At 47.3% G+C, this 19,870-nt stretch overlaps 1 protein-coding gene across 1 annotated transcript; it reads right to left on the bottom strand.

Annotated features, from left to right (window-relative positions):
- Positions 1 to 4,633: 4,633 nt before the first annotated feature.
- Positions 4,634 to 19,367, bottom strand: KLF11 (KLF transcription factor 11). The gene is made up of 4 exons (XM_014894989.2): positions 19,225 to 19,367; positions 16,631 to 16,885; positions 9,527 to 10,520; positions 4,634 to 7,552 (listed from the first exon to the last, which is right to left on the bottom strand). Exons 1-4 carry the CDS (start codon positions 19,264 to 19,266, stop codon positions 7,248 to 7,250), a joined length of 1,596 nt encoding a protein of 531 aa, XP_014750475.2. The 5' UTR covers positions 19,267 to 19,367; the 3' UTR covers positions 4,634 to 7,247.
- Between the last annotated feature and the right edge of the window lie 503 nt (positions 19,368 to 19,870).

Genomic DNA, 19,870 nt, shown 5'->3' with positions numbered 1-19,870 from the left:
CAGGGTGGGCAGTGGGAAGGGATCCAGCTTCTCACAAAGCTGTGCCAGCTTTTGAAGGCAGGAGCTCCCAACACACCAGCTGGGGTGTGTCAATAGGACCGGGGATAATGGTTTTAAACTGAAAGAGGCTAGATTTGGGTTGAACATAAGGAAAAAATTGTTCACTGTGGGGGTGTTGAGGCACTGGAACAGGTTGTGAATGTCCCATCCCTGGAAGTGTTCAAAGCCAGGTTGGATGGTGTTCTGAGCAGCCTGGTCTAGTGGAAGATGTCTCTGCCCACGGCAGAGGGGTGGGAATAGATGATCCTTAAGCTCCCTTCCAACCCAGGCCGTTCTATGATTCTGTGATACCTTCATGGCCCAGAAATAGTTGGAGTAGAGAGCAGATGTCCCTGCATTGTTGGGAGAAGTTGGGTGGGCCCTCTGGAGCAATGGCTCTCTAACCCTCCTGGAAAAAATCCAATTTTGAACAATAGCACTTCTTTCACAGGAACAGTCATTTTTAGACCTATTAATGTCACTGATCTGTGGCAGGAACACAGTTTCCCTGCAGTTTATCAAGAGTCCACTCACTAGATCTCCCAGAGCTTGTGTTAGTTTTCAGCAGCTCTCAAAAGACCTACTGGGATGAACAGAATCTGCCTGTGGAGAGCAGAAAAAGCAGTGACCCCAGCACCACAGGGGACCACAGTACTCTATATTCATTTCTAATCACTACAGGTTTAGATTTTCTTTGAACTTGGATTTCATTCTTGCAGCTAGGACCTTCCTTCTGTCAAGGTCCCTGGAGTCTCTGGCACATGTGGGGAGATATTTCCATGAGCTCACAGCCTTCGTGAAGGCAGGGCCAGTGGATTGCTGCCTTTTTGGATGGCTTCCAATGACACAGCACACCAGAGGAAAGCCACGGTGCTGTCAGACCACGCTGTGACAGGAGCAGGCAGGGCCCAGGGCTCTGCCTGCCCCCAGGTCGCTCTGCATGTGCCCTGTGTGCCCTCACAGAGCTGAGGCTGCATTTGGTGACTGCCCCAGGTAACAGCTCTACAACCCATTTCAGACTCTCCTAAAGGAAAGCCTAAGTATTCACAACGACAGAAATTGACTCATGAAAAAGAACACCTAAACTGAACATGCTGTTAGGCTGCAAAGAAATCTCTCTACTGAACACAGCAAAGATCTCTCTCTACTGAACACAGCAATACTGAGCTGCTTTATAAAATGAGCTTCCAAAATAACCAAGAGACAAGCACACTTCTGTACCTGGAACAAAGGTGCAGTGGGTTTCACAGATAACCTTTACAGCATCACCAGCAGAAAAGGAGGAGCTGCAGAAACACAGGAAGGTCCAGAAAGGAGTGATGCAGCTGGGACAGTCACTGCACCAGGGAAAAGGTGCAAGGAAGAAGTTTGGGGATGCAAGGAGGGACCTCAAACTGTGGTATGGTCTGCAGGCTTTCTCTGTGCTGTAAAATGATGTGTGCTCAGCACTGAGCTCAGACCACAGAGCCAGCCAGCACAGACAGCTCACAGCCATCTGTCTTATTCTCATACTGTGCAGAACAGGATGGTGGTACCCAACCAGGTTCCCAGTCTGCCCAGGAATTGATGGGGACTGTGCTCTTCCTTCTGTGTCAAACCTGCACCCAGCAGCATGTCAAAAAGGGACAGTGGCAGTGGGGCTGGTGCCAAGGAAGCCACAACTACAGATTAAGTACCTGGTGTCCGTGTAACTCTGCTTTTGGTCCATCCTTTGCTCACAGAAAGTAGGACACTAGATCATTTGTAGGTAAACAGTAGTATGGAAGCAGTAGCTGTGCCCATGACAAATTTCAAGAGAAACTTCAAGAATTAATGGGTTTTTCAAAAAAAGGACAATTGCACCATAGAGACCACTTTGCCACATCTTAGGGAGTGAATGCTGGCATCCAACCAATTGAATTCCTAGAAAGTTCATTTTCTTTTCATGGTATTTCTCTATAACCACCATCAAATCACAACTGCTTGAAGGACAAAAAATTATTCAGCTTGCCAGTGCTTTCTGCCCTAAAACAGTTTGCTGGAATTAAGCAGGGTTCTGGAGAGTCTCTTATTCATCATTTTGGAAACCACCCTCCTGTTCAATACCCACAGCATAAGACAGGATAGCTGATGACAGCTTTTGAGCTGACACTATTATCTCCATTAATAAACTAGCAAAAGGCTATTATTTTTAACCAATCACTACATTATTCATCTAACAAAGACAAATGCTACATGCTGCATTTTGCACTAGTCCAAAAGGAGCGAGAGAGCCTTGCTGAAACAGAGCCCCTATCCCAGCAAGGAGGGCACAGGGACCCACAGGCCTGGAGCTGTGCCACAGGAACCTCGTGGAGCTGCCCACCACATTTGCCAGCTGCTTGGCACAAACCACATCCACAGCAGGGCTCCCCCTCACTTCACTCTGGACACAGGGCATGGCAGTTACTTGCACAGGGTGAAGTGGATTAATCTGGGCAGTGATAACCAACAGAAAAGACATCACTCTGAACTCAAGAGATGCTACAAGAGAGACGAGTAAACCTAAGGTGTTCTTCCCATCTGGGACAAACTCTCCTAGGGTATGCTCTAGCTTCCTCAGGTTTTCTGCATGTTTTAAGATGTGCCCATTGCCTTCTGTACACATGAACACATAAAACTCATCCATTTCCTTCTATACCTGAGGACTGAAGCAGAAAATGAGGAAGGCTGCATTTGACAGAGGATCCCAGGATAGCCTGGACTGTGAGATGTGGCTGAGGCTTTGCAGCTTCCTCCTGGACTGTCTCACCATTTCCTCAGCCTGCAGGTTGCTGGGTTTTGAGTCATGATTTACTCTTGCTGCAGACATGGAAGCAATTTGCCTTCTCACAGCCAGAGCCTGTCTGCCTCAAGCTGCCTTGCCAGACATGAATGGAAGGTAAACAGGCAGATGGGCTCACAGATTAAACTTCAAAACCAGTCAGACAGTTTATCCCTGCAGATGAACTCAAGCCAGAGGCAAGCCTGGAGCAGGACTCAGCTCAGGAGATGGCACATGAAGGATGTTGAGTAAACTTTCACAGCTGGAAACGGAAAGTTAGCCAGAGCTGTGGCCTCAGCTGGAGGAGCACACCAAGTGTGCACCCACCCCACAGCTCGGGCCACTTCTGCAGCATCGGAATGGATTCACTCTTCCAGTGTCCAGACTTCAAGAGGATCAAACTCCAGCTGCTGCTCAGTCCAAGGTTTGGCTGTACAACCACACAGGGTGGTGTGTGTAACAAGCAATGCCACTCTGACTGCAAGATGAAGCCAATAGACATGTTTGAGCACAAATCCATTGTCCTTTAGAAAATTATTCCTTTTCATGGATTTAGAATGGCTTCAAGACAGACTTGCCCTTAACAATGCTTGTGTCAGCAAAGGGGTAGTTGGGAAGGCTTCCTTGTATGGAGGCTGTTTTCTCTCACTGGATGAAGCTGTTCCAGACTCCAGCCCCATTAGGATGTGGACTGAGTGCACCTCCTGGCTGCATGGAACAGCTCAGACCACATCTTGGGTCTAAGGAAAAGCAGAAAGGTGAGCACAGACTCTGAAATCCACTGCCATGTCTCACATAAACAAAGCCGGGGGAAAAATCTAAAACTCAGCAAAAAACCCCAAAACAAGTATTCTTAGGGATATAATTGGATGCTCAGAAAAATCTTCTGTGAAAAATGGGAGTGGGGACAGGTAGGACATCTTTCCTGGGAGACAAAAGCATTGTGGCAACCTGCAGAGCCCAGGGGCTGAAGTTTGTGCTGTTCTGCTACAGCACTAAACCTACACCTAAGTTTTCCCTTCCAGTTGTTCTCCTGAGGGGGAAGCAGAACCATCTATGAGATGTCTTTTCATTTTCCTCACACTTGCAAGAACAATGTGCTCTTCTGTGGACACAGCCTTGAGTCACTGCTCCCAGGTCACTCCCTGAGGGCTCTGCCTGCAGAGACTGAGCCACCTTGCAGTGAAAGGCTGTGACAAAAAGCTGGAATCATTACACCTTCTCCCCTTCTGCTGGAAATAAACATTTCTGCAGTTCAGGAACCGGTCAGAGGGAAACAGCATAAAAATATAAGTAGTTGCTGCTGCTGTCACCATCACTGGACGCCTCCTTCCCAGGGAGGTAACACCCAGCCTGCCAGAGCCACTTCCCCACCAGAGCAGGAATAACAGGCCAGCACAGCCACCTTTTGAGTTAGATTCTCGTCTCTACCTTATTTCCAGCATTCACTCCATGCACAGCTTGTGACACAGCAGCACCCAGCACAGCCCTTTTGCTGACAGCTGCTGGAGGCCGGGCTGGAAGTGGTGTGGAGCCAGGAACTCTTGTTCCCAGAGAGAAGCCCCAAGGCCTGGTGGGGGTGTGCACCTTCTACCAAAAACATGAGACGAGTGGTGCAAAATCATAAAAGAATGAGCACTGGTTAATTTACAACAGGATCAAAAAAATCCTGCTTTTACAGATAATTAATTAGCAAACCCCAAAGTCTTCCACTGGCCTAGACACACAACCTAATCGTGATTTACACAGTTCTGGAATGGACGCCTATGAAACCTGAAAATCCATGATTTTTTTTTTATGACTTAAAACCAGTCACGTTACATATATTTTATTTAATAAAAGTTAAAAACACGTACAAAAATGCAGTTCCATTTCCTTAAAATATAGGCTCAAAATAAAAAGACTGAACAGTAGAGTTCAGGCAGTAAAGTGCAAAGACAGCAGCTATGCCAGTCATGCTTAATCCATAAATAACCCTTACACAGCAGGAAGGAACAGACAGAGCAGACGCAGCCACAGCTTTTCATGCACATCCAAAAGAGAACGATCCACACATCCCAAAACGGGCTGCCAGGAATTGCAGGCCAGGTACACCCAATCAAGGAGGGAACAGTTGCTTTTCCACATCGTGACGCACATACATGAGACTTTTAAGAAGTCTGTATTCTCCAGTCCACTGTTTTTCCCCCCCGTAATGCAACAAACATGACAATTTATATAATTACGACAAGAGTTTCCAAACTGTTTTCTCAGGTGAGCACCATAAATGGTCAGTCTGTAAAAAAATTAAGTGCTAAATTGGCTACTAAACTGAGACAGGACATGCTTCCCCTGGTTAAAAGCATGCAAAAACAGCATCCAAAAGTCAGACTTCTTGTTCTAAGGGATTTCTGAGGGAAAAAACTAAATAAAAAAAGTAAGAGCAGCAACATCTCTTTGTTCACCACAGAAACTTGGAAAACTGGGTAGCAACAGAGAACAGCAACACCACAAGGATCCACTTCACCAGGAAAAGAGGTTCCAACTGAGCCCTTTGGAGAGTCCAAAGCAAGGTCCACACACACTCTCTGGCACGTACACTGGGTCAGTGGGATTACAGCACGTGTCAGTAAACAGGGTGTGGGCCTTTAAAAGGTCAGGCACAAAAACTTCAGTACACTCAGCACAATACTCCAATTTAGTGCAGTTTGAAAACTTACTGTTAATTATAACCATAGGCTTTAGTGTAAAAAATAATGACATCATCTGCTTTAACTGAAACAGATCTCTGCTGAACAGAAATCTGCTGATTTCAGGGGAGTGCCAGTTGAGGTCGGCAAGTCAGCACTTACATAGATGAGATCCATGCTTTGCCCACACTGGGAAGCAAGACCGGGATTTCAGAACAAAGCAGTAAAAGAGAGAGTGCATTCCTATATGCTGACGCATACAGGAAAAAGAATCCTCCTCATTGCTCAACTAAGCTTCAGTGCAGGAGTGGCTGAAGGGAGAAGAGTCCAGATGGAATAAGCACTCCAGAGATATTTCATTCACTGGGGAGCTGTCTCCCAGCAAAACACCTGGTGCTTTTCTCTACTGCCAGCTCTGCTACAGTACACAGGCACTCCTTCCACACCACAGGAATGGAGCAGTCCAGTTGTGCTACGGGCATTTTGTTACTCACACTATGCTATTACAACACAGCACTCCTGCAGCCACGGGCTCCATTTCTTAACTAGCTTTGTATAAAAGAAAATCCATTCAACAGGGAGAGTGTATTGTTTAATAGAAAAGGGTGATTTTATACAAAGTACTGCAGAGAAGTATAAGGCCACATGAAGACTATCATCAAGTTGACATGGTGGCTATTTCTTAACTCAAGACACAATTAGTACTTCCTCTGGTGCATTGATACAGGTAAAAGAAAGCCTTGAACAATCTCCTATAAGGTGCACAAGCATCCACAATACAAAAAAAACCTTTAATTCTTTTTTCTCCTCTACTCAAAAAAATATAAAGAGAGACCCACTAAATTTTCATGGGCTATCCTGCCATTTTCACATTTTCCAGTTTATTTTGATATGTTGGTTTAGTAGGACCAAAAATAAAGTATAATTTTTAGTGTCAATATTTCTAAATGGTGTTTGTGCTTCTACCTCCATCAGAGCAGTCTGGTTCCTCCAAACTTTGCTCCAGTGGAGTGTGGACTTGGGAATGCTTCTACCAACAGCCATATTGGCTTCTACTTGCAAAGGGTATGAATTCATAAAATGTTGGGAATGTCAGCACTAGTATTCTCAAATAAGGTCATTCTGGTTTGGTTTGGTTTGTTTTAAAAATGACTGACTCATTTGATCTCCAATCTACCTGCATAAGGAGGGTGTAAGAGCCCATTGCAGGATCAGGATTTGCTAGTGTGAAAACACCAACAGTATGAGTTATCAAATGGTAAAGTGTTTACAAAACACTCTGAATGCGATAGTTTAAGTTTACTGAAATGGAGTTTCCAAAGCTCTGGGTCTCATCCAGCACAGCCCCACTAACGCAAGTAATTTGCCTGTATAACACGATCAAAATTAACAAATACAAAATATATTTGGTATAGAAAATAGCACTATAAAAATTAAAAACCACCCTGTTTTACTGTCCATCAAAATATTAACAGCAAGCATTACAAGTAACTTTTTTTAACCTATTGCCAAAATCATTTCCAAAGAGTTCTATTTTCTTGAAGTGCTGGTGATTGCAATTGCCCAAGTACTGAAAAAAAACAAACAGGGAAGAGATGAGGAAATATGATAGATTTCTCACATAGCACTATCAACAGAAGACCTAAACTGCAGGAAACTAAAGTACACACAAACATGGGGAAAACAAAAGCCATTGCCCGTTCTGTTGTTGCCATCTTCCTATCTTCAGAAAGTTTGCAGGAAGGTGCTTCTTCCCTCTAGCCCTGGCAGACAGGTGATGGCACGGGGATGAGCATGCTCAGGGCGCTGCTGCTCTTGGGTTTCTCCGCTGTGGCAATTCTGCTGAGTTTGCCAACCTCCGTCTGCCAGCTGGGGGTCTTCTTGGTGGTCATGTGTCGCCGGGTGTGCTTTGTCAGGTGGTCGCTGCGCATGAAGCGGCGCTCGCACACCGGGCACGAGAACTTCTTCTCCCCCGTGTGCGTCCTGCGGTGCCGCGACAGTTCATCCGAGCGGGCAAACTTCTTGTCACAGCCCTCCCAGCTGCAGCTGAAAGGTTTTTCTCCTGCAGGACGTAAAGGAAGCATATGTTACTTTTGAGAAGCTGTGTTGCATTCTTATCAAAGAACTAACTTGAAACCTGCCTTGTAACAACCAGTGAGTTACACAGAACTGCTCATCTGAGCAGTCAACATAAGATTAAACCAAAGTTCTGTTCCAGAGAAAAATAATAGGTATAATTTCTACTTATTTCTATCTCTTTTTAAGTGTTCTTTAATCAAGTCTGGTTTTTCAGTCCAAAATCCCAGTTAAAGAAGTAGAGCCGTCATAAAGCTGCCTCATCCGCTGACTGAACTAGAAGCAAGCCCCTGCCCCCATGCTCGTGTATCTGCATCTCTCTGGCTGCAGCATGTCATCCACAAATACTGTGGGAAAACAGGAAGCCTGGAATGGAGCCTCGGGGTCCTGCTGCTCCAGTGATCCAGTCCCATACACAAACACACTCCTGAGGCAAAGCCTGTCCTGCCAGCCCCCCACAGATCAGGAATGGCAGCACTCAGCAAGGCTGCCCACATCAGCTGCTGCTCATCCTGGGCCACTGCTGAACATCCCACCTGTCCTGAACAACAACTACTGCAACTACTGCCTGCAACTCCCACAGAGCTCCAGATTAACATCTACCACGTGGCCCAAAACTATGGGGACACTTCGGAGCCACAGAGAAAGAAGCCCCACAGGAGTGTTCTTACTTCAGGTACTGAGAGTAAAGTCTATGTCTGCTGGATGTGTTATCATCTAGCCAGTCAGTGTGCAGGGAAAAGGCAAAAAAAGAAAGGTGAAATACTCTTCCTCTTCATCCCGTGATGGGAACTGGCTAGTGAGGGGTCAGTGTGTTTCACCTGCCATTGATGTCCTAATCACCATATAGGGACACACACAGGCGGCTCCCTATGGAGCAGCAGCCACGTGCACAAAGCAAGGCACTTGCTGATAGTCTGTTTATCCTGGAGCACCAGGTTTAATTCAGCAGCCTCTCAAGACAGAAGCAGAAGCATCATTCTGCCTCTGAACTATGGTTTACAAGAATTATCAGCTTCATATAGAGGTTAAGCTCTTTCCCCAAAGGAGCTGTAAAAGACAAGCTGCCAAACTAATGCAAATCCTGCCACACAAGCTGACATATCCAATAAAACAGTGACTGTGGGGTAACAGTAGGTAAGAGAAAAAAGGCATGGAAAACCAAAAACAGACAGAACTATTCTATACCAATCTTCCACTATGCCTATCCTTCAACATCAAAAATAATCTCTGAGAACTTAGTTTTAATTTAACAAGATCCTGGAACCAGAAAAAGGATACATAAAACACATGTAGACTGTGACATGTAGACATACTGCCCCGACTTATGGGTCATATTAATTACAATTAATTTTCATTTACCTCTAAAATTCCCCTTCTGTAACTGAATAAACTGTTACATTCCTGTAGAAGCTCTACTTCCTAACAGAGCAGCCCAAAATCTCAATGCATTCCCATTTAGCCTAAACAGAACTCTGAAAAGAACCAACCAAACAAAACAAAACCAAAAAACAACGAAAAAAAACCAAAACCAAAAACCAAAAATGCAGTTTCTGAGTTTCTCTTCTCCTTTGCTCATGTAACAATAAAGACCAACTACCTGTACTATGTTTTCCTTACACCAGACCTCCCCATGCTCCAAAACAAGGGACTTGCACAATTCATTTCAATCTAGTTCAGATGGCAGGATGCCACTTAGATCTAAACACACGTACACAGACAGCAAAGCTGCAGTCCAACTAAAGCCAGTGAAATTCAACTAACACTGCAGGGTCAGCTGAGGTCTCAGAACAAAGTATGTCTTGTTTTACTTGTCCATGGAGAATGAACATTCCTTCCATCCCGAGATGAGCAAAAGCTCCCCCATCACCTACTTCTTCCCTTTCCCAGCCCCTCCCCACAAAAAGCATGAATTTCAGCACCCCGACACAAGCCAGCACCAGAGCCCTCTCGTACACACCAGTGTGGGTGCGAAGGTGGGCTTTGAGGTGGGAACTTTTGAAATAGGTTTTCTTGCAGCCAGGGAAGTCACAGACATAATTCCTCCTCCTGGAGAAGTCCATCTGGGGGGCACAGGCCTGACCAGAAGCAATGAACACAGGAGCAGGGGCGAGGGGCAGTAACTTGGTGCTGCCAACAGTGACCACGGTCTGCGGGCACTGCGGTGTCTGAGTGACAGCAGGCTGTGGCAGAACCAGCATGACAGTCCCCTGAGGCACAGAAGGTCCCATGAGCACAGGCTGGGAGAGAGGGGCTGTCTGTGGTAAAATGGGTTTCATGGGAGTTGAGAGTGCTGGAGTTGAAGGCTTGACATAGGCATTAATCATGCTGCTTTGTCCATTTAAAGGGATCATTTGACAGAGAACCTGGGGGCTTGAGACGGGGGCAGGGGTCACTGGGGTAGCTCTTTTTTGCAAGTCATTCTCACAGTTCTTTGGTAAGTGAGTTTGTGGTGAAACAGGCCGGACTGGTAGTTGCCCTTTATTGGTCACAATATCACTGGAGTCATGTGCATAAGGCTGATGTACTGGAGAGGTTTTGCTGATTAAATCATCCGCAACACACGTGTCCTGTGGCAGTCTGGAATGTTCTCGGTCACCCGCTCCACACCAGTCTCTGGAAGTGCTGTAGCCCGAAGTTACATTTGTTTTCTCTTGCAGGGCAGGAATGTGATGGTAAGCAGAACTATCACCTGTGTGACGTATGACACTTGTTGCCATGGCCCTGCAAGGCTGCGGTGCCGAGGATTCAGAGATCACTGGCTTCTGCCCACACTGCTGCCCCACGCTGAGAACAGATGGCTTGGTTATGGGAGAGGCACTGGTCACTGACGTGACTGAGCAGGCAGCTGTATTGGCCATGACAGTCCTTGGCTTGGAGTAAGTGACTTGTGAGGACAGGAGCGTAGCTGCCGACATCTCAACAAAGTCAGGGCTGTGCGGAGGCGTCATGCACTGCGAAAATAAACCCATACCAGCGTGCATCAGTGTAATTCCATAGCACAGTTTCCCCCCATCTTTACTCTGCAAAATAAAATTACATGCCCTCTCTCAGCATCCCAGAACCTCTTAGGAGGTTCTTAAGAGGTTGTGCCTCTTAGGACAAACAAATACAGCATACTGCTGTGGTTTAATCCCAGTCCCAACAACAAAGTCCCAGTCCCATGGCAACCAAGTCCCATGAAGCTCACTCATCCTCCACCCCCAGATGGATAGGAAGGAGAAGCAGAAAAAGATAAAACCTATGGGTTGAGGTAAGAACAAGTTAATAATTCAAATACAGGAAAATACAGTAATAAAAATATTAATTGTAATTAAAAAGGCAGATAAAAAGAGAGAGAGAAATAAAGCCCAAGAGAAACAAACAATGCACAGTACAACTGACTACCATCCACTTGGCCTCACCCCAAGCAGTGATTGGCCCCTTCTGGCCAACTCCCCTCAGTTTATAGACTGAACACGATGCTCTATGGTATGGAATACTTCTTTGGCCAGTTTGGTCAGTAGGGTCCTAGCCATGCTCTCTGACAGCTCCTCCTCACTGGCAGAGCAGGAGACACTGGGAAGTCCTTGGCTTAACTGTTGCTGAGCAGTGCTTACTCGAAAACATCCGTGTGTTATCAACATTATTCTCATCTTAAATCCCAAACACAGTATTGTACCAGCTACCAAGATGAAAATTAACTCTATCCCAGCTGAAAACTGGACAATATCCACACCATTTACATCATGCCCACACTTTTCAATACATCCCAATTAACTATCATTATTTTTCCTGCCTTTTGATACATGTATCATTCCCTTAGTTATGGGCCATCCCTCTAAAACATCTGTTGAGTTAATTCATGCATCATTTTGGGCTCCAATTCATAGCAGTCCTTTAGGGCAGCAGAGGGGGTATGTGGTGTTGGATTTTTTTGCCTGCTGAAGTCAGTTCTCATTCCATCACTGCTGTGTTTGTCCCATTTCATCAAATTTGTTCTTCATTAATCTGGGTGATTCCTACTGTAATAGCCTTGGTGTTGCATGTAGCCAGCTCGGCACTGCTGACATGAGTGTTAGATGGCAATTAACATCATACAATCCAAATCACTGGCTATTCTCACACAGAACCAGATCCCCTGGGAGCAAACTTTGGACTTCCCTGTCCTCCCACATTACCCACCAAGTGCACCCAAGGTCCTTGAGCAAAAGCAATCCCGTGGATGGGTTTGTCATTGCCTGATGCAGGAATAACTCAGATTCTTTTCCCCAGCATCTTTCTTGTGTGCACTACAGGGACTTTATGTATCCTTCTATACTATGTAAAAGTTTTGCTTGAGCACAGGTGGCCCAGCTGGCAGATCCTCTAGTGCTGACTGCCCTGGTGGCCTTTGCTAAACGTGTATCCCATTGTTTGAAGGCCCCACCACCCATTGCTCTCAGTAACAGCCTTTTCTATCATTCCATTTTCCTGGAGACTGGCACATGATAAGGCACGTGATAAACCCACACAATGCCATGCTCTTCAGCCCAGGTGTCTGTGAGGTTGTTTTGGAAATGAGTCTCCTTGTCTGGCTCAATTCTTTCTGGGGTGCCATGTTGCCATAAGAGCTGCTTTCCAAGGCCCAGGACAGTGTTCCAGGTGGTGGCATGGGACACAGAATAGCTTTCCAGTTATCTGGTGGTTGCTTCCACCATCATACATGGTGCTTGCCTTGGTGGGTTTGTGGTAGTCTTATAAGAGTCCACCTGCCAGGTGTCCCCATATTTATATTTCAGTCATTATCCTCCACACCAAAGAGGCTTTAACTGCTCAGCTTGAATAACTGAAATGTACGTTTCACAATTATGGATAGCCCTACAATAGTGCCCACAGTCAAGTCCATCCCTTGATCATCACCTCATCTACATGTTGCATTTCATCCTTGATCGCCTCAGACGTCATGGGCTCACCAAGCAATAAAAAAATAATTCACTCTTGTGAATCTTGCCAATCCAGATCCACCTGAGCCATTTCAATCTTAGAACCCTGATCCACCTGTTGGCTGTTTTGATGTTCCTTGGTGGCCCAACTCTTGGGTACATGAGCATCCACGTGAGGTACCTTCACAACCAGGGTCTCCACCCAGGCAGCTGTATCTGGCCACAAGGCAGCAGCTCAGATGGTTTCACCTCTGCTCTGCTTCCATCACTGTAACCACCACCACAGGGCATCTGCCACCACTCATGAATCAGTACAGAGGTAAAGCATTGGCTGTTTTTCTTGTCTAGCAGTGTCTAAAACAAATTTTCACCACTGCAAAGTAACTCAATTCTCCTTCTCCTTTTATGTTAGGATAAGCCACAGCCACTTTCCAGCTTCAATGCTTTCTCACAACACAGCAGGAATCAAACACTTGTATATTGTTTCTCATTTTTTGCTAACTTATACAATAGAGTCTCTTCAGCACATGTCACTTCCTCATCAGGTGGCATCCAGGAATCTCTCCTCTGACCAATCCCAGCAGTCTTGAAAGTAATCACAATGACCGAGGTTTCCTCTTTGAGCAGCTAGTGTGACCAGCAAGACCCACTTATTCCACATAGCATAAGCAATGTGATGTGCAGGAGACTCATCCTTTGCACATCCAGCCTAGCACTGGAAATCTGGATGCCAGGGAGAGCTGTGCTTCAGTACCAATCACTCCCAAAGCAGCTGGAACCTCTTTGTAAGCTGCAGTATCTCTTTTACAGCTGGAATACAGTGGGCTTCAGATCCTCTATACCCCCAATTCCAAAACCCTAGAGGTTGACCCAATTCTCCTCTGGTGCACTCGGCCAGAGGTTCCAGGTAGGGCCATTTTCCTTGGTTGCAGTGTAGGGCACATTTTTTCTATCTTGTCCTGTCCGGACTGGCCCAGAGGCTGGGGCAGAGTTAATTTTCTGCATGAATTCTCTCCTGTTTAATTTGTTCAAAGGCTTGCTGTTGTTCAGGGCCCCAATTGAAATCATTCTTCTTCTGGGTCACTTGACAGAGAAGGCTGACAATCAGACTGTAATTTGGAATGTGCATTCTCCAAAAACCCACAATGCCTAAGAAAGCTTGTGTTTTTCTTACTAGTTATTTTGCTAATCAAATCCATTGGGATTTGACGACCACCTTGTTCTTTTATTCTTAAAAACTGGATTTCCTGTGCAGGTTCCTAGACCTTTGTTTTATGACAGCTTTCAGAGAGATCTGGATTATTTTCTTCCCTTTCTCAAAAACTTCTGCTGCTGTATTGCTCACAATGGTATCATCAATATATTGCAGGTGTTCCAGAACCGGATCAGTCTATGGCAAACGGTTCAAATTTTTGCCACATGGGTTGGGCATACTGACTTCATGTGGATGTGTGGGTGACTGTGCCTTCCTCGTGTTATAATAAACTCCCTCTGGTACAGCTAATTCCCTCAGGCACCAGATCTCTCTCCCCACAGTAGCCCACCTTCCTGGGTGACACAGTCTCTTTCCTGAAGGGATACCTTTCCTTCACACCTGACTGAGTGGCCCCAGAGGCTGAAGACTTGTGTCATTTTTCAAACTGCCTTGTCAATGCTCTCCTCTCTAGGAAGTCAGCCCAACTGCTTGGCTTCCCTGTCTCCTAATTCCAGGCTACTAGCCCCACTGGAGCAGCCAGGTGCATACCTGAACAGCAGCTGAAACCTCTTCACATATCCCACAGATCCCTCAAGGGACTGAGTGATTACTTCTTGTTCTGCCTCTTCCTCCATCCAGTTTTTGTGATGGCCCTGCTTCATCCTCCTTTACTAAATGAGCTGACTTTCATGTCCATTTCTTTTTGTGTACAAGGATAACTGATAATGGCACTAACTCATCCTCTGGCTCAGCTGCATCATCCCTTGCAGTGGTCTGAGTAGTCAACACTGCATGATGTCAGGGTCTGAGCAGCCATAAACAGTTGCTTAACCCTAAACAAGACCTGAACCACATTCACAGTTCCTGGTCATTCACAAACCGTGGTTTCAGCATCCCAGGGATATTCAAAATCTCCAAAATTCCCGTGCCTGGAGAAGAAGGGTAAGATTGTGTACGTCTTCTACACAGGTTGGCTCTCCAAGGCAAAAAGGCAAACAGTGTCACTATTAGCAGTTTCTAATAGATGTTTTCCCAAGTACAGAGGAGATGACAGAGGGGCTGAGAGTACGAAAACCAGATTAGTTTCAAGGCCAGCAGTTCTGGGTTATCATAATCCAGTGTTACAAAGTACAGTGAAATCATAACCTTAGCCCAGCCCCCAGAGATGATAGCACAACACTAGGGAGAACATACACAGCAAGTACACTGTTACATAACACAACAACTCAGATAGCAAATAATTCAACACTGTGATCAACAATTATTAAACTAAAAAAAATGAATCCTGATAAATTCATTTCAACATGGTCTGGTCAGATCTGTCATGGAGGAGAATCAGAAAGATAAAACTCATGTGTTGACATAACAAGTTAATAATGGAAATAAAGTAAAATATAATAACAACAACAATTGTAGTTATTATTGCAGGGAGATACCAAAAAGAAAAAGAGCAATAAAACCCAAGAGAAACAAGTGGTGCATAGTACAATTGCTCACCACCCACTGGCCAATGCCAGGTCCTTCCCCACATCACTGGTCATTCCAGTTTTTATGCTGGGCATGTCACTCTGTGGTATGGAATATCCCTCTGGTCAGTTCGGACCACCTGCCCTGGCCATGCTACTTCCCAGCTTCCTGTGCACCTCCTCACTGGCAGAGCATGGGAATCTGAAAAGTCCTTGACCTGAGGCAAGCACTGCTCAGCAACAACTACAGCATCAGTGTGTTACCAGCATTATTCTCATTCTAAATCACAAAAACACCACTGTGCCAGCTACTAGGAAGAAAATTAACTCTAATCTAGCCAACACCAGGATACTACATTGTCTTACCTCATGGCCATTCCAATTATGCTCAAAAGCATATTAATTAAAAAGAAGGCAGCTGTAAACCTGCATAAAACACTGCAAGTAAACTCACTGCATCACAAAAAATTCTTTCATTCCTTTCTCTTCAGCAATGGGGACAGCTTTGAGGCTATGAGCAGAATAAACAGACCAACAATAGATAGCAATACTCTACCTTTCCAAGATTTCAAGCTCCCACCAAGCTCTAGATCTTTTCTCAAAGATAACCTCATCGTCTCATGGCTACTTTTTAATAAAGACAAATGAAACTGCTCTGTCCCTTCTTATTAATCCATTTCTCTCTATACTGTCTTCCTGCATCACCTCTCCTTCCTCCTTTACCACTGAAAGATATCTTGTGCTGCTCAAGACACATTGTCAACACTGAGCAGCAGGAGGTATTATGCCAGCTGCTTGTCAGGCTGCTCTTATCTCAGCTTCTTTCCTCGATTATTCCCCTTTTTCCTGGCAACTGCATACTAGAAGCCTGCTGGTTGAAAAGGGCCTTAACCATCTAAAACCTTAACAGAAACCAAGCCCTTTCTTAATACCTACTTTTGTTGCAACATAAATTGAAACAAAAGAAAAAAACTTGAATTCAACCAACATTAGTCAGCTGGAGTAGACCAATGTCTAGAGAAATAACAGACTACATGTACAAACACATAGTACAGAAACTAATTAAATTGCCTATTTCATAACGGTAATGTGTACTTTCTCTTACGATGACCAGTGAAACATAATGTCATCAAGAGCCTTTTTTTATACAGTGCTTGTAGGTACGTTGATGCCAAATCACCAAGGCTCACTCTGCCATTCTTACTCAAAGTGCTCCAAGAAACCTACCACAGCCATCTCGACGGCCCTGTCAAATCAAATAACCTGTCAGCAAGGACTTTCACACCTAAATTTAACAAGAGCCTCTACATTTGCTAAACCAGAGACAGCAAAAAAAACTAAACTCAACATGCTCACTTCACTACTCTGTGCATACACATAGCACAGGCTGTGACAAAGGGACACCTGAGCAAGCCTGTCTTTTCCATCCAAGTTAAAGCATTGCAGGATGTGACATCCAGGTGTTGGGCACATTTATTTTGTGTTCATGTTTTCCTTACCAGCGTCGATAGGTAGTCCTTTGGTAATTCAGCCGCAGCCTCGGCGTGCATTGTGAAATCCCCAGAATCCGAGAAGGGCGTGAGGGGCCTTATCTTTAATATGTCACCTTTCTGTGATCTTTGACCCCAGGAGCTCATGCACACAAGGGCTTCAACAGCTTCAATGTCGTTCTGCTCCAAGGTGCTGCAGGTGGACCTTTCGCTGTCATGACGCTGCCGCTCACGGATAGACTCATAGATGTCCACAATGTCAACCTGAGTGCAATCGGATTACTGGCTGTTAGCACAAGTCAGAATACAAGGCTGACACCACCCACACAGTCTGCTCATTATCAAGGTCAACTGAAACAGATCCCATGCCCAGACTTTTACCAACTGGCTCAACTCTCACTCTTCCCCTAGAAGCTTGTCTCCACATTCCCTTCTCTTAAAAAAAAAAAAAATGTGTGATTTTGCAGGAAAATAACAGATATGTCCGTGGCTCACATTTCCAAGCTTACTTTCCTGGATCACACTGCTCTGAACAATTACATACCATGCTTGCATACAAGCAAAAAAGAGGAAAATCCTGACTTCCAACCTTGTTCAGACAAGGCTGTTTCCTGGATCCAAAAGAATATTCAGAACTAATCTCATTCTGGAAACATTTAGAAGATAAATTGATAAATTTCAGTTGCCGGTAAGATGCTTTAGGGTATGATCACTGACTTAAGAGTACTGCACGTTCCAATATAATTTTTATCTTATTTTTAATGGGGAAGCCAGGATGGGGAAAAAATGGAATGAGAACAGTCTTCAAAGCGCAGTTGGAACTGTTTGCATTGTACTTTTGAAAGGTCTGATACTACAGAGGTGCTAGGTATCTAAAATGCACTCTGACTAACATGGAGACAAATGTAATCATACTGATTTGTTTCCAGTTGCAAGCATCACAGAATACTTGTGTGTGCACGTGTACACATGCAAAACTCTTGACTTCTCTGCAAAAGGATATCCAAACTTCACAAAGCTCTCACAGTGCTTGGCAGTGGCTCCAAAAGCTATGCTAGGCTGATCGGTTTTTACTCACATGCCAGCTCAGTCTCAACTAGCCATCCAGACTCTTCCAGTCTTTAGACACACCAACTAACTTGAAGGCTGGGATTCAGAAGCATGGACTGAGCCTATTGCTGCTACACAGTCTTTATAGAGTGCAGGAAAAAAGGTTTTAACTCAAAAGGCAACACACTATTAGCACAGCCTCAAGCCCTAGAAGGAATTCTACTCATTGGGTAACAGCACATACACTAAGTCAATGGGTTTTGTTACTGAGTTAAGCAATGTGGGATGATCCTTATTCAACAGTGTCACAAAGATGTAAAGCTGTGTTTGCATTCTAGGGATGTGCAGGCAAACATGCTAAACATAATGGATCAAGAATATTGGTACTGCACTCACAGAGGACTTTCATCTAAAACATGCGGTACCAGGCTTGGAGATGTCATGATTCGGGGGCTGGAAGGGGTAAAAGGGAATAACACCTTGGAGAAAGACTTCTATAATTTCCGCTGAAAAACAATGAGAGGAAAACATGATGTGTGCCTGCAAGCCTGGACCACAACCGGGGCCACGCCAGGCGAGGCTCTGCGCTGAGCAGACAGTCTGCCACTGCTCCTCTAAGTGCGCCTAAAGCAGCCAAGCTAGCAGTTTATTTTTTTCCAACCCTACGCTTCAGAAGAGCAGCTTTCCCTATAGAAACACGAAAAAAAATGCGCCTCGCTTCCTCAAAAAACCCCCCAAATAAAAAAAAAAAAACCAACTCACAAAAAAAAAGCTCTTTCTACAGACAAGCGCTGCAGATCGGGCTCTCCGGCTGCTGCCAGGGAAATGGCCAACCGCGCCGGGCGCCTGTCCTCACATCACCCCGCCGGGAACTACGTGCGCGGGGTGCAGGCAGCATGGGGACGGGCGGGGATTGCGGGGAGCGCGGGCTGCGGGCACGACGGGGACGGGCAGGGCGGGTCGCTGGCGGGAAGGATGGGGCACTGGCAGGGAGCGTGGTGGGCGGGGAGGGAGATGCAGGTCGCTCCCGGGCAGGATAGAGGCGGCGGGGAAGGAGGTGCGGGCGGTGCGGGCTGCAGGGGGAGCGGGCGGGCAGTGCCGTGGGGGCAGCGCGGGTCCCTCCGCGGGGCAGCGCCTTCCCCCACCCGCAGGGGCCGCGCTCGCCGCCATCCGCTCCCCGCCCCACGGCGGCTGCCTCCGAAAAGCCGGGCGGTGCCACCCAAAGGAGGATGGCGCGAAAGGGAGGAGGAGGAGGAGGAGGGGGCGGCGGGCAGCTCCCACCCTGCCGCCGCCCCGCATGGTCGCTGTGGGAGGGCCACCCCCGTTCCCTGCAGGTGACCGGAGCAGTACCCGCTCCTGAGGGCTCGGTCCTGGCACAACCGCCCCGTCCCCGCTGCCCAACCAAGCCGCTCCCCGCCGGGTGAGTAGCGGTCCTTACGGGGGCGGCGACAGTCCCCGCACTCTGCCCGCCACCAAGCACGTGCCCAGGCTGTACTGGTGCTGGCTGTCCCCACCGCCCCTTCCCTCCCACCTTCCGCGCGTCCGGTGCTCACCGCGGGAGCATCTCCCATGTCCGAGCAGGGTGAGCCGTGCATGGCGCGGCTCGGGCGGGCGGCGTTGCCGGCGGAGCGCACGGGGAGCAGCAGCGGCAGGAGAGGCGCGCACACAGCGGCGGGAGCGGCACGGACAGCGCCGCCTTCTCCCGCCCCGCCCGCCGGGAGCAGCACGGCCGCGCGCTGGGGGAGCGCTGTGAGCGCAGCCTGCGCCAGACAGCGCCGGGGGGGGCGGCCCCGGCCAATCAGTGCCCGCCGCGGCCCACGCCCCGCCAATCAGCGGCGGCGGGCGGCGTGATCGCGGCGTGCCGGCGGGAAGGGCGGCGCGTGGGCACGGCCGGCGGGAAGGCGGGGAGGGGGCGGGGCCTGTAGGGGCGGGGGAGCGCGCGCTGGAAACTGGGGGAAAGGTCGGGGGCGGGCGGTGGCCGGGAATGCCCGCGCGCCGGGGGGCGGGGCCGCCGCTCTTCTCTCCACCCCCCTCCCCCCCCCGGTGGTGCGTGCGGCGCGGCACGAGCGCTCCCGCCAACCGCCGCCCGCGTGCGCGGGGCGCGCCCCTGTTCCCACCGCTGGTTTTCCCGTTTGGAGAAGCGCCCCTGTTCCCGCCGCTTCCCAGTACCCACCCTCCACCAGTTTTCCAGTTTGGAGA

The sequence above is a fragment of the Sturnus vulgaris genome, chromosome 3, assembly GCF_052056855.1.
Source record: "Sturnus vulgaris isolate bStuVul1 chromosome 3, bStuVul1.hap1, whole genome shotgun sequence".
Lineage (NCBI taxonomy): Eukaryota > Metazoa > Chordata > Aves > Passeriformes > Sturnidae > Sturnus > Sturnus vulgaris.
The sequence above is the reverse complement of the archived record's forward strand: the minus strand, read 5'-3'. Positions and strand labels throughout refer to the sequence as shown.

Bases quoted from the DNA above. Each gene is read 5' to 3' on its own strand.
- KLF11 (XM_014894989.2), bottom strand. From the start codon at position 19,266: ATGCACGGCTCACCCTGCTCGGACATGGGAGATGCTCCCGCG. The intron at 16,886-19,224 runs GTGAGCACCGGA...GATTGCACTCAG, and splicing joins ACATGGGAGATGCTCCCGCG to GTTGACATTGTGGACATCTA. The intron at 10,521-16,630 runs GTAAGGAAAACA...TTATTTTCGCAG, and splicing joins AGGACTACCTATCGACGCTG to TGCATGACGCCTCCGCACAG.